This window comes from Gossypium hirsutum, chromosome A13, assembly GCF_007990345.1.
Source record: "Gossypium hirsutum isolate 1008001.06 chromosome A13, Gossypium_hirsutum_v2.1, whole genome shotgun sequence".
Lineage (NCBI taxonomy): Eukaryota > Viridiplantae > Streptophyta > Magnoliopsida > Malvales > Malvaceae > Gossypium > Gossypium hirsutum.
In genome coordinates this window covers 16,121,260-16,135,933 of record NC_053436.1, presented here as the reverse complement: position 1 = coordinate 16,135,933, position 14,674 = coordinate 16,121,260, and the positions used below count along the sequence as shown (strand labels likewise).

General features: G+C 32.0%; 1 protein-coding gene and 1 long non-coding RNA gene across 4 annotated transcripts; one reads left to right on the top strand and one right to left on the bottom strand.

Annotated features, from left to right (window-relative positions):
- The first annotated feature begins 381 nt into the window (after positions 1–381).
- Positions 382–6,519, top strand: LOC107894082 (uncharacterized). Of its 3 annotated transcripts, none has more exons than XR_005907515.1 (5): positions 382–1,486; positions 1,578–1,640; positions 2,255–3,453; positions 3,531–3,746; positions 4,401–6,519. It is a non-coding gene; the product is annotated as an uncharacterized lncRNA (long non-coding RNA). The 3 variants fall into 3 exon arrangements; XR_001683153.2 differs by lacking the exon at positions 4,401–6,519 and having other exon boundaries at positions 2,255–2,414; positions 3,322–3,453; positions 3,531–3,911; XR_001683152.2 differs by lacking the exon at positions 4,401–6,519 and having other exon boundaries at positions 3,531–3,911.
- A 118-nt stretch (positions 6,520–6,637) lies between these two features.
- LOC107894081 (14-3-3 protein 6-like) lies at positions 6,638–8,629 on the bottom strand. The gene is made up of 4 exons (NM_001326824.1): positions 8,144–8,629; positions 7,215–7,337; positions 6,984–7,100; positions 6,638–6,697 (listed from the first exon to the last, which is right to left on the bottom strand). The coding sequence occupies exons 1-4, from the start codon at positions 8,627–8,629 to the stop codon at positions 6,638–6,640; spliced, it is 786 nt and encodes a 261-aa protein (NP_001313753.1).
- Between the last annotated feature and the right edge of the window lie 6,045 nt (positions 8,630–14,674).

The following is a 14,674-nucleotide window of genomic DNA, read 5'->3' as shown; positions in this document are numbered from 1 at the left end:
GCCAAGGTATTAAAAGCACACTATTATCCACACAAAGAGTTTCTAACTACTGGGTTAATATTTCACCCTTCCCTTACCTTGAGAAGCATTATAAGTGCCAAGGGTTTGCTTGAAAAGGGACTATGATGGCGCATTGGCAATGGGGACTCAGTGAATATATGGAATGACCCTTGGATTCTTAAACCTGGGGATGGTAGAATTAGGTGTTAGGAAATTGATATCCGATACACTAAGGTGTCAAATCTAATTCACTCAGAAAGTTGTACTTGGAAAGAAGATAATATTCGCGAGCTCGCAGACGCTAATCAAGCTGAAGCTATTTTGTCCATTCCACTAACTAGGTCAAAACCACCTGATAGCATGATTTGGAGGTTCGAATAAACAGGGGTGTATATAGAAAAGAGTGGTTACAAAATAATTCTACATGATAAATTACAATCACTGAGAGATTTCCCTATTGCTATGACAACAACTATTAAAACTTTCTCCGAATTATGGACACTATAGCTGACAGAGAAGATAAAGATTACATTGTGGAAAGTTTACAACAATTTCATTCCTACATATGTTAATCTCAACAAACGTAACATTCCCACTCTTGTTGTTTGTCCATTGTACCAAGAGAGTATGGAAACTATAGACCACTTGTTGTGTTTCTGCTCGGTCACAAGCCAAATTTTGAGGGTTTTGTAAGTTATAGTGCCCCTATCTCAAAACACTCAGATTACAGAACTCGATTAATCGAGACTTTCCATATTGCAAATGACAGATCTAGAAAACTGTTTGAATTAACTATCTGGTCTATTTGGTTTGCATGAAATCGATTGATTCATGAGGGTATAAGACAGAAAATAAATGAATTATCGAGGTTCATTTCAGGCTATCTACATGAAATTGATGCTCTAGAGGCTATGAGGACTACTACTTGCCCCTTATGTATGAGATTTGGAGACCACCTGAATCGGGTTTTATTAAATTAAATTTTGATTCCTCTTTTCAAGCACAGGAGAAAAAATTTATTTCAGGAGTTATCGCAAAAAATGAAATGGGTCTGATTATTGGGGCTTGTACTTACCCTCACTTTAATATTGCAGATGCTTTTGTTGCTGAAGCCCAATTTTACGAACAGGCGGTTCGATTTGCACAAGAGCTTGGCTTCCACCGTATTCAGATTGAAGGTGACTCGTTGATGATTATCAAACGACTACATTCCTGCACAGTAGACAGATCAGTTCTAGGCCCGAATGTTGTTAATATTAAGGGTCCAGGAAAATATTTTTTAGAAAATGTTTTCTTGATTTTATGGTGTTTGAAAGGCTGAAAACATTTTACATTTGGAATATGTTTTTCAAAACACGGGTAAAATGAGTATGAGCTTACGAAAAATGTCTTATCGATTTTATTTCTATAAGACATTTTCCAACTCTCACCAGGTTACTTTCTCCTTCTTCCTTCCGTTCTTCATCCCTTCTCATTCTTCATCTAGGTAACTTTCCTCCTACTTCTTCCTTTCTTCATCTTTTATAATCTCTTTTGTTTTTCCTTAGCTGTGTCCGTCACATATCTTCTCTTCTCAGGCAAATTACACGCTGTTGTTTCGTTTCGCTCAAATCTTTCTATTCGCAGGGTCTTGGCTTAAGGTATGGCATCTTCTTTATCTTCTTTATCATTTTCGTTTCTTCTTGTTCTTGAAAAACTGCTTAAGGTATGTCATCATTTTGGTTCTTTATTTTTATATTGTTGAATACCCATTTGTTTTTTGTGCTGAATTAGTGGTGGGTTTTATTTGAAAATGAAACAGCGTTGGTTTGGGTTTTATGCCTTTCTTTGTTTCATTATTTTAATTTTTTTCTGGGTTTGGGATTAAAATATGAAAATGATAATCCAAATGATGAAAATGATAATTATTTTTAACTCAAGATGAGGGTAAAGTTAGATACATAAAGAGGCATATCATTTCAAAATGATGCATTATTTGGAAGTGGAAAGGGATATGCTTAAAAATTATCCTTAAAGCATAAATTTCTCACCATAGGTTGATTTAACAATGCCCAATTTGTACCACATATAACAACATTTATTTTTGTTTTATGCTAATATGCAATCCAACCCTATTTTAGAAGCATTTGGTAATGCTAAGACTGTTAGGAACAATAACTCAAGGTGAGTGTATTTTGTTTAACCCTGCATGTAGTGGATTCTATGTTATAATCGTTTTTTTTTTACCTTTACATGCATGTTTTGAATGATGTAGTCATTTTGGTAAGTTTGTGGAGATTCAATTTGACCGGAGGGGAAGGATTTCAGGAGCTGCCATCAGGACTTACTTATTAGAAAGATCACGTGTTTTTCAAGTGTCTGATCCTTAGAGAAATTATCACTATTTCTACATGCTTTGTGCAGCACCACTAGAAGTAAGTAGTTTTTTATTGCTTTAATCAAGTTGCTTATAAATTATTTGATACAATGTGTTCTTCTATAGTCTTTCCCCCATTAAGCATTTTCCATGTTTACTTTTAATGATTTCTAGATTATCTTAGTACCAAAATGTTCTGTCTAGAAAAGGTTTTGAATTGGGAAGTTCCATTGTGAGAATGATCTTTCCCATATTTTTAGCTTGTGATTTCAATATATTTGGATATGCTTAATGCTTGAAGGTTGTAATTTGGGTTGAATTATGATAATTTTTATTATCTCTCATTCTTATCTATCCCTCTTTTCTATTTGATTCTCCATCTCCCTCTTATTTTTGATTTATTTATTGGTGTCATTCTCTTAGCCAATAGAAGAACAACTTACAAGTTAAAAGTTTCACTTTAATATTCTCTTTGCCAAATTTATTATTGTTGAACTGGGGTCTTTTAAGATGTACATTGGAGGCCCTGAGATAACATTATTATGTGATTGTGTGATGGCTTCCATGTGATGTGATTATAGACATGAGTCATTTATGGCTCCTACCTAGTTCACCTTCTTTTATTCCAATAATTAATTTGGGTTGTAAAGTTGGGTTGGTGTATACAATTTATTATCCTCCAAGCTTAATGTCTAGTGATTCTGTATCAAATTTCCTAGCATGCCAATGATCCCAAGAGACATTCACAGCTTGTAATAGTTGTGGTATAAAACATCAAATATGATGCAGTTTCTTGTTTTTAGAAAACTAGTTTTTACTTAGATGCCATATTACTGTCTTGATCTGAATAAGAAAGGCCTTCAATTTTCTAAATCATTCCACTTCCAACTTTATTAATCTTCTATTTCATGCTTTGATTTTAATTTCTGTCTACCTTTATTCAATGTAATATTAACTTATTGGAGAGGAAGAATCAACTAAAAAAAGTTAAGTCAGCTTCCACAACTAAGCATTCCACAAGTATGAAAATTCGAAGGTAGTCTGCCACTGAGCTAGGCCTCTACACAAATATGAAAACTGAAGAGCAGACATTCTATGTAAGTTTTAGTTTAGCAATATTTTAATTTCTGCTAATTTATAACTACTTACCTCGCTATAATTTTACAATTTTTAGTTTGGATTAAGATCAAATACAATACAGTTAGGTCGGACATCAATTGCAAGCTCTTCAATGAAGTTGAAATCACCAAATAAGAAACATCAAACTGGCGGAGATCCTACAAGCACACAAGAATCAGTTGCAAATTAGAAGCAAGCAAAGAGTTTTGGTATTTTGTTAGTTTGATATTGGATACTGGATTTGGTTGGCATTAGTACAGAGTTTGTGCTGGTATAACCACTGTTTTGTTTTTGGTAAAGGCAATATTTTGGTGTTGGTTGATATTGCTATAGACACTTTGTTATTGTTGAGTTCTTTTTGCTTGTGTAAATACTGAATAGGTTAATAAAAGCCTAAATATTTTCACTCAATAAAGAACATACAAGAATTAATCCATACTGCTAATCATTGTACTTGTATAATTAACTTATTAGCTCGATGTAAAAATATATGAATTAACTCGTACTACTGATCATTGTTATTGTAAAATTGACATATTAGCTTGATTTTATTGCTTTAGTTGCTTTTTAATTTATAAAAATTAATATTTAGCTTAATAATTGAATATTATTATTTATTTATTTATTTATAAATAAATTATTGTAATAGATGTAAAAATAATTTAAAATATAAATTTATTAATATATATAATAAATTTAATTAAACAATAAAAAGATAATAAATTATTAAATATGTATTTGTTTAATTTAAAACAATTTATATGAAATATTTTCAAGAAGTAAGTCAAATTACAAAAAATATTTTACATAAATTCATCCAAATAATATTAAATTAAATTATTTTTAAAAAATAAATTATTTTTTAAAAATTATTTTTTAAAAAATATTTTACTGTATCTAAATGCAGTTTGGTATTATTTGATAGGGTTACCTTTCTCCATGTAAAAAGAGAGGCAAATGCAGCGGCCCATGTCTTGGCCAGGGAGGGGCGCTGTTTCTCTGAAGAAATATTCTGGGTTGAAGAGGCATCGGAATTGGTTGAGTGAACGGCGGCGGTAGAGTAGTCGCACTACTCTACAATGCCCTAATCTGGGTTTGTAGCTTTGGATTTCTGGAAATTTTTATCTTTCACTCCAATGATAATATTGAAGCCTCGCTCTCTATTGGGTTTTCTTGATGTTTCATGTAGTTATCTCGTTTCCAGGTTCTCTAAAGAGTTTTTAGCGGGGTCCATGGTTTGGAGCTTTTAGGGAAGATCTATTTTCTGTCGATTGAGGTTACTGCTTTAGGTTCTGTTTGTTTGTTTGTTTTTTTTTTTTGGTTTGGCTTTAATTTGTGTTGCAGACTTCTTTAATTGCTTGTTTCTCGATGTCTGTGCTTTGAGTCACGTTTAGTTTTCTTTATTTCCTCCCTTATTTTTAATGGATTGTAATCAATCGATTAAATCAGTTTTTTTAAAAACTAAACCCACCAATAATTCTCTTAATCATCTCAAATGATTAATTACATTTTTTTTTTACTGAACCATCCAACCTATTACTTTCCCAACTTTCAAATGAAATTCCTGGGTCAAAAGTTGAAGACTACTTTACACGTGGGTATGCGAGGCCTGGGAATTTTGCGTGGCAATGGCGGTGGGAGCAGCTGCCATTAAGTGGTATACTATGAACCATTTTACTTTTCAACTGTGCCATGGGACTCCTGCTTGTAACCAGGAAAAAAATCTCAAATTTTGCTATTACACCCTATACTTTGTGTAAGTTATGAATTTAGTACTATTTGGTCAATTTCAGTTCCTATATTTTAAATTTTAAAAATTATATTCCTAATCAAATAATAACTATTAAATTCATTACATTAAATTATATCAATTTTAAAATCTAATATGCTAAACATATTATTACATGTGTAATGCTATGTTTGTTTGTTATGCATAATGCAAGACTAATAACATAATTTAACTATTATCATTGGGTCAAAATAAAATTTCCAAAATTCAAAAAATACAATTATTAAAATTGATAAAATTAAAATAGAAATACTGAATTCACAAAGTACGAAGTCTTCTTGAATGGTGAAAATTGAGTCTGGAATTTTTTTTAAAAAAATGAAAATCAATTTAAATTATTTTGATTTTATTACATTCTGTTCTATTTCAGATCTATTATTACTCATATATATATATTGATTTTAAGTTCCCAAAATAAAATTTCTAAATTTATCGATTTCAGATCTATTTACATTTTTATCGTATAAACATAAATATTTTATATTTAAATTAATAAAAATAACATGAAAATAATATATATGTATATAAAATTTTGAAAACAAAGAGGTTGATCTCAATTAGATTCAATAACGTAATTTAATTCAACTAAAAACAATTGCAGCCTTCTGCTTTCCCACCCCCATTCTAAGCATACAAGAAATTGCGATTGGTTTTAAAAATAAAAAAATTCTGATTAATTTAAAAAACTATCGATTCAACCTTAATTCAATTGCTATTAGCAATCGAAATAACACAAGTTTAATATTATTGTATAACAATCGAAATATTGACAAGAGTATAAATTTAAGGAAATGACCAAGGTTTGAACGGAAAATTAAGTTTCACTTCACGAACGGCTTAGTTGACAAGAGAATATGAGTCGATTCAAGAATTACTGTAGTGTTAAAATCTAACATGATGCACTCATAGTATATAACTGCAATAATGACAAATCATTCAAAATAAAGCCACTCGTATTTATTTTTAAAAGCTTTTGATGATGTGTCAAATATAAACCTAATCTATAATAACCAATTTCTTGAGATAATCATACAAGAAAGTTATATATATATATTAATGTGCTAATTCCAAGAAAACATCTTCCAAATATTAAGCTTAGAAAACATCTCCATCATCAACTCCCTTATTGTTAACAAAAACAATTAAGAAAGAGTGCATATAGCCTCATTTGCAATTAGAAAAGCTTCTACTTCAAAAATTAATAACCAGTGAAATACTTAAGAAACTTTTAGCAATGCTTCGACGGTTCATAAACCGAGAGGCGTGATCTAAGAACATGCAACTGGAGGGAATCAAGGGGATAGCGGAACCGAGCAACTTCTCCATACAAAAATAACCAGAGAAGTAAAATCGTACCGTGAAGATTGGCGATTTCACTCTTGTTTCTCTTCCTCGCGTTTGGGAGCTTCTTTGATCTCGTCTGTTGCATCATCCTAAATGAATGAAAACAAATCATAGTTAACGAAGAAAAAAAAGTATGGAAAGAACACACATATATAGATAGCAGCTATGCTACTCAAACTCCTCGAAGCATTCGTATCCAGCACATGGATATGAATATGGGGATATGACCTCCAAGATTCCTCCAAATATATGAAAAACCTTAGAAAAGTGTAAACCATACCTGTATACAACGCTCTAAACTGGGCCCAAGTAACATAGGATGGCAAAATATAGAAGTAAAAAACAAAATGAAATTCACCAGGTCTAAGTCCTAACCTGCATATCTGAAGTCCATAAAGTGAGATTATCACGAAGGAGTTGCATTATCAAAGTGCTGTCCTTGTATGAATCCTCTCCAAGAGTATCCAGCTCGGAGATGGCTTCATCAAAAGCCTGAGGAAAGAACCAGAATAGAATTAAAAGATGAAACAATGAAACAACGAATGAAGACAATGTTTTTCCGCTGAATTACAGACTAAACCAAAATTATGAATATTGGTATTCTACCTGTTTGGCAAGACTACAAGCACGATCAGGAGAATTCAATATCTCGTAGTAGAAGACGGAGAAGTTCAGAGCCAACCCTAATCGAATAGGATGAGTTGGAGCCAGCTCCGAAGTTGCAATTTCCTGAAAAGAAAACAGCACAAAATGATATGCATATAAAACCAAAAAAAAGGGGCGGTACTATGGACAAAAGATAAATTATAATCACTACAGCAAACTCAAAAATAAACAAGGGAGAACACCTTCCAATTTAAGCATAGAACTAAGAAAATAAAAACAAAATCAGATTCAAAGCTTTAGAGAATAACAGTAGCAGTAATAAAGCGGTATGTAAATGGGGATTTTATCGATTCATGACGGAAGGGGAAAAGGCTCAACGATTCAAACCATCTAACATCAAACCATATGAAACGATGGAGTGAATTAATACAAATCACACAATATAAGCCAGGGAAAAGGCAACAAAAGATTCAAATCAAAGTTCCTTAGCAAAATTAGGAAATACTCGTACAAAATATTAAGTTAATACCCTCCGGTGTCAGGTAGCCACGTTGAGTTCCAACTAAATCCATAGTTGAGTCAGGTTGAACCCTTAAACGGAAGGCATTGGGCTGACCCAACAAGGGTCGGTAGTATAAAACCTATTCAATATTTATATTATTGAAACCAATTTCTAGCCAATATTCACAAATTTGATCTTCCAATCTGATTTAATGCCTTCCGCTTATGTTTCCAAATCAGGTCATGGAATTCAAATCGGATTCGGATGTGGTATGAAATTAACAGCACAAGTGAAAATTTAGATAAAATAAACATCAACCATATTCAAAAAAAAAATGAAAACTCATCATAATTCACATTTAAAATTAACCAAATAAAGCAAAAAAAATGCACGGATCGAAAAGGAAATTACAAAAATGTTTACAAACCTGAGCAGATTTATACGCAGTGAGCGTATTCTCGGCAGCGGCTTTCCTGTCATCGCCAGTCTTGAACTCAGCCAAGTACCTATGGTAATCTCCCTTCATTTTCAGATAAAAGACCTTGGAATCCCCGGTCTTAGCTGCCGGAACGAGCTTCTCGTCGAGAAGCTTCAAGATTCCGGCGCAAATCTCGGACAACTCAGCCTCGATCTTGGCCCTGTACTCACGGATGACGGAGACATGGTCGGCGTTGCCGCGTTCTTCCTCCTTCTGCTCGATGGAGGAAACGATCCTCCAGGAGGCGCGTCGGGCGCCGATGACGTTCTTGTATGCGACAGAGAGAAGGTTCCTTTCCTCGACGGAGAGCTCGTCGGAGGAGGGTACGGCGGAGACGACGGTCTCCATGAACTTCACCATCTCCTCGTAGCGCTCGGCTTGCTCGGCGAGCTTCGCCATGTAGACATTATCCTCACGTGGGGAAGAGGTGGCCATGGAATTGGGTGCTGTATGGATTGGAAGAAAAAAAAAAGGTCCAGAGGATTTGAGAGGTTGAGTTTTGAGAGAAAATGCTAAAAAGGAGATTTGCCTTTGATGTTTTTTTCTTTTTTCTTTAATAAAAGGGCCGAGGGTTGCTTTTCTCTTTGACCTTTTTCCTTTTCCTTTTTCCTTTTTTTTTTTTGCTTAATTTCAAAATTAGCTCCAGAACTATATTACTTTTAACAATTAGGTAATTAAAGTTCCATTTTCAAGGGTAAACTGCAAAGTTGTCTTTCAACTTTCATAAGTTTTCATTTTGGGCACCAAAAATAAAAATTTTATAATTTAAGCACTCTGTTACATACTTCTATCATTTTAGTCACCCATAGTTAATTTGCCACTAAATATACTCATTTTAGTCACCCGACTTCAATAAATTTTCATTTTGATCACTCATTTTCTTTTTTAAAATTAATAAAAATAAAAATATGAAAACTCGTTAAATCAATTTTTTAGCCTAGTTGAATCGATTCGTACTAGTTCCTGGCTCAATCATTCTAAAGGCTTTTTTCTAAAACGGTACCTTAAATAATTCTCAACCAAATCAATCCAATCAACCGATTCAATTTAGTTCAAAAAACCATGGTTTTCCCATATAAAAAACCCAGGTAATTCCCTTTTATTAAAAACTAAAATTAATTTTTAAAAGAATAAAGGAAAATAAAAGGATAAAATGCTTTTCCCTCTAAAAATCCAATTTTCTTTAGAAAAGCCGACCATCTCCTTAAAACCAAAAGTTTTTCTCTCTTATTTAAAAAAAAATTAAATCAATTCTAAGAAAAAGGGAAATGAAGAAGATAAATTGATTTTTTCAGTAAAAGTTAAAGTTTTTTTTTCCTATAAAACTCAAGTAATTCTTTATAAAATCTCATATTTTTCCTTCTCTTTTGAGAAAAATATTGAAATTAATTCTAAAAAGAAAAAAATAAAGGAAACTAAAAAGATAAAATGATTTTTCTAACCCAAATTTCTCTATAAAATCCCGGGTTTTTCCCTTACTAAAGAAAACTAAAATTAATTCAAAAAAATATAAAAGAAATTCAAAAGATAAAATGAGTAACCAAAATGAAATTTTACTAAATCTAGGTGACTAAAATGAGTTCATCTAATGGCAAATTAAAGTCCAGTGACTAAAATGATATAAGTATGAAATAACAGTGACTAATGTGACAAAAGTATATAACGACAATGCCTAAATTGCAACTTTTTTTGGTGCCCAAAAATGAAAACTTATAAAAATTGGTGACCAACTATGTAGTTTACCCTTTTTCGGAAGTGCTATCCAACCTATCATAAGTTTTCATTTTGGATGAAAATTACGCAGTATAATTAGGGGTGCTCATTCGGTTAATCGACCGAAATATCATTAACCGAATTAATCGACCTTTCAAAATTTTTAACCATTAATCAAACCGAATTTTTTCAAAAAGAATAACCGAATCGAAAATTTTTGGTTAATTTGGTCGGTTAACCGAATTAACCGAAAATTATATTTTTTTTATTTTTGGTTAAAAATTAATCGAATTACCCGAATTAACCGAATTAACCGATTACCCGAATTGAATCACTACATAATTAAAAACATTACATAAGACTTTGAATCACTACATAATTAAAAATATTACATAAGTCTATGAATCACTACATAATTAAAAACATTACATAAGTCTTGAAATTAACACATAATTGAAATTTAAGTCTTTAATATTTTCCATTTGTATCCATTTCTTCTCTCCACAAGATCTCCATTTGCATTAAATCTAAAAAAAAAAAACATGTGCAACAATTTAACATATAATAGAAATATATGCATTTAAAAAAAATCAAATAATATAAACAAACGAATAGATTATAAGTTAACAAGAATAAGATAGTAAGCATAAGCATACCCTTCAACTCACAAAAGCTCATGAATTTAGGGTAGGCTCTGATGCATTCCAAGAAAAGTCTAAACATTGAATCAAATAAATAAGTAGGAGTGATATGGTAAAAAAATTGAAACTATTAAAATAAAACAATAAATATACCATTTTCAATCTTATCAAGCTATTGGATTTGTTCTTCAATCTTTTTGGTGTATTCTTGTGATGATGATTTTCGAATCCAATCTTGAGTACACACAAGAGCTTGTACAATTTTAGGAGTTAAAGAACTCCTATATTGATCAAGCACACGTCCCCCGGTACTAAATGCAGACTCTGAAGCAACCGTAGAAACCGGTATAGCTAACACATCTTTGGTCATTTTTGAAAGAGTGGGAAATCTAGGGCTATTCACTTTCCACCACAATAAAATATCAAAATCTTCAACAAATTCCTCGTTAGCCTCAGCTAGATATTTATCCAACTCAGATGTTTTATCCTCACCACAAATTTCCAACTTACGCTTTTTATACAAAGCTTGCATTCGCCTTTTCATTTTTTGTTGTGGTTCACCGAGAGAAACATGTGTTGGCACACTTGATTAGCTACAAGTACTATGAAGTGGAGGCTTATACTCATCAAACAATTCATACAAAGATTCCTTCAATTTTTGCATCATCAGAAGCTTTTTCAGAACTAGACATTTCACTAAGTACAAATTCAAGATACTTTAGTTTTTGTCTAGGATCTAAAACACAAGCAGCAAACATAAGTAAATTCATCTTATCAATATCACCCCAATACTTATCATACTTATCTTTCATCTTGATGGCCATAACATTGAAATCAACATTACTATTTAACTGAGCATTTCGCAAAAGAATATCAATTTCAGAAAGCTCATCAAAAAAATTATTGGATGTGACATATGAAGTGCCAGATATACGCAAAGTGACTTCATAAAAGTGTTCCAAGAAATCCCTCAACATTAGTCCAATCATCCACACTAGGTCAACCCTCTTCCCTTTCAAGTTCAGCCCTAAAGTTAGTATCTTGCTCCTCAAATCTCTCAAAAGCTCTCTCAAAGTTCTGAGCAGTGTCTAACATTAAGTAGGTCGAATTCCACCTAGTACAAACATCAAGACACAACATCTTCTTGCACTCTATCTTTTCCACCATAACACACTCCTTAAACTTTTGTAATCTAGCTGGAGATTATCTCACATATCTAACAGCCTCCCTAACACGTTCAACAGATTTATTCATTTTCTTTAAGCCTTCAACAACAATCAAATTCATAATGTGTGCCATGCATCTCATATGAAGATATTTACCATTTTGAATTAAACCCCCTCGAGGGTTAAATTTCTTTCTCAAATAACCAATAGCAACATCATTTAAACTTGCATTATCAATAGTAACAGTAAACAACTTATCAATCTCCCAATTCAACAAACATTTCTCAATCACCATCCTAATGGACTCACCCTTATGACTAGAAATTGGACAAAAGTTCAAAATCTTTTTATTCAATTTCCAATCGTTATCAATAAAGTGAGTAGTGATACACAAATAATTAACTCTTTGCAAAAAAGTCCATGTGTCAGTAGTTAAGCAAACTCTAGAACAAGAACTTCTCAAAAGTTGTTTTATCTTAACCCTTTCATCTAAATACAGTTGATAAACATCTGTAGTCATAGTAGTTCGTGAAGGAATATGAAACCTAGGACATGCCACAAACATAAATTTCTTAAAGCCTTCACTTTCAACAAACTTGAAAGGTAATTCATCAATCACAATCATTTGTGCTAATCCTTTCCTACATGCTTCTTGATCAAATCTCCAAGTTGAAAGATGCCATTCCCCTTCCCCTTCAACTCCCTTTCTAGGTAAAACTGGTTGTCCTTTACTAGTGTCCACAACATTGCTAGGATTTTTCTTACATGAACCAATATGATATTTCAATGACCATGTACCATTTTTTTTCACATCACAACAAAATTCCTTTTGACAATAATTACATTTAGCCTTACTTGCACCCTCACTATTAATAATCTTAGTGAAGTGAGACCAAATTTCTGACCTTTAAGGAATGGCTTTTCTTTTCCTAGTAGTCACCTTTGCTTGGCTTGAAGCTCCAACTCCCGAATGTTCAGAATCTATCGAAGTAGGATGTGTACCACTACCCTCAATAGATGTTGGTTCGGTGGACATTCTACAAGAAAAAAATTATATAATAAATTAAAATACATTTATATATTATTCTTTTGAGATAAAGCTTGCATAAATCTTTTTTTTTTACAACACATATATACAAATCTCAATGAATCAATTAATCTTAAACTAAATAAATGACAACAATAAAATTAATTTACAGCAATAAATTACAGTTAATAGGATAATTTACCCTTTGACAAAAAATAAAAATAAGTAAAAATTACAGCAATAAATCAATGAATCTTAAACTAAATAAATAATTTATTTTTAATAGTTTGTAAATAAGGTTCCAGCATATGCCTTGCGGCATTCCCATTGCTAAGAAATGCAACAATCTGGAATATAAATTGACTTTCATTCAATTAAATCTTAACCTCATGGTTCCTTAACAAAGCAACTATACAATGGAAACGTATTTATCCTACAAATACCTTTAAACAACCCAATCAAAGAAACACAACAAATTTGTTCAAACAGTTTTAGAGAATAGTGAAGAGATTGATTTTGTTAACAAATAAAAGGATTTAATAATATAAATCTCAAATTTAGGATTTATTGATACTCAAAATATCAAAGAAACAAACGTCTTAATCTAAATTTTTAGTAGCTCCTTAGCATTTAAACTAAACAATATGATATCTGTTTTGATCGCGAGACATAAATATTTGACTCTCGTTTTTAAAAATAATCTTATTTAACTCAACAAATCAATCCATACAAGAGATTCTTCATCTCAACATCAATGCAGTGAGTAAGAGTTAAGGAAGTTTATGTAAACCGGTACAGTAAATGTAGAAAATTAGATTCAATCTTCTTTCTTCTGTTTCCATGAATAAATGAATTCAATCAAACCAATCAAGATTCAAAGAACTATAACAGAAAATCATCACAGATCAAGATTAACTTCTTCAAGAGAACAAAAATCAAACATTGAAATATGTATACATATCACTTGGAAAACATGCAAAAATAAAGATTAAAAAGAAATCACTAATCAAGAAGGCCATAAAAGAAGAACATATCTTCGTAATAAATCAAAATCGCAAAGACAGTTGGAAAGAAAAGAGAACGAAATAGCGATGCCTATGAGTGAGAACTCAGAAGAGAATTTTCTTGAGAAAGATGAGTTGAAAGTAAAAACCACAAAAAAAAAAGTAATCAACGGATAACAGAGCTGCTTGCCTGCTCCCGTGCTTCGACGGCAACACCAGCGGGCAGCGGCCAGCTGTAGCTCTAGCCTCCAGCTATGATACTTTTGAAGGTTTTGGGAGATTTTGAAGATTTTGAAGGTTTTGAGAGATTTGAAATTTTCAATTAGGAGTTTGAAACTTGAAAAGTTAGGGTTTTTTTTCTGTCATGTGTGTGAGTGTAAGAGTGAGACTGTGAGCAGTGAGTAGGGGTGGGTGTTTTAGTTTTACCAGAATTTTACATTTAGATTTTTATTTTTATTTATTAAATTATTTGTATTGGGTTGGGTAATTAGGTTGGGTAAATGGGTTGGGTTGGATTGGCCACTTGGGTTTAAATATATTAGATTGGGCTTTATGTTGGATTGGGTTTGGGTTTGGGTTTTATTTATTATTTTTTTGGTTAATCGAAAAAAATTCGGTCAACCGACATGTTTCGAACCGAATTAACCGTTAACTGAAAATTTAAAAAATTATTAATCGACCCCCGACCGAAAATATTCGGTTAACCGACCGATTAACTGAATTCGGTTGGTTAACCGAATTTTTTCGGTTTTACTCGAATTCTGCACACCCCTAAGTATAATCAGAAAAATTAATAGTTTAAGTAACAATTTTGATCCAAAAAACTTTAGGTTCCTAAGTGGGAAATGTAGTAAAATTTGAAGGTTAATTTTGCATTTAAGCCTTTTTATTTTATTTTATTTTATTTTATTTTATTGGTGTTTACATGA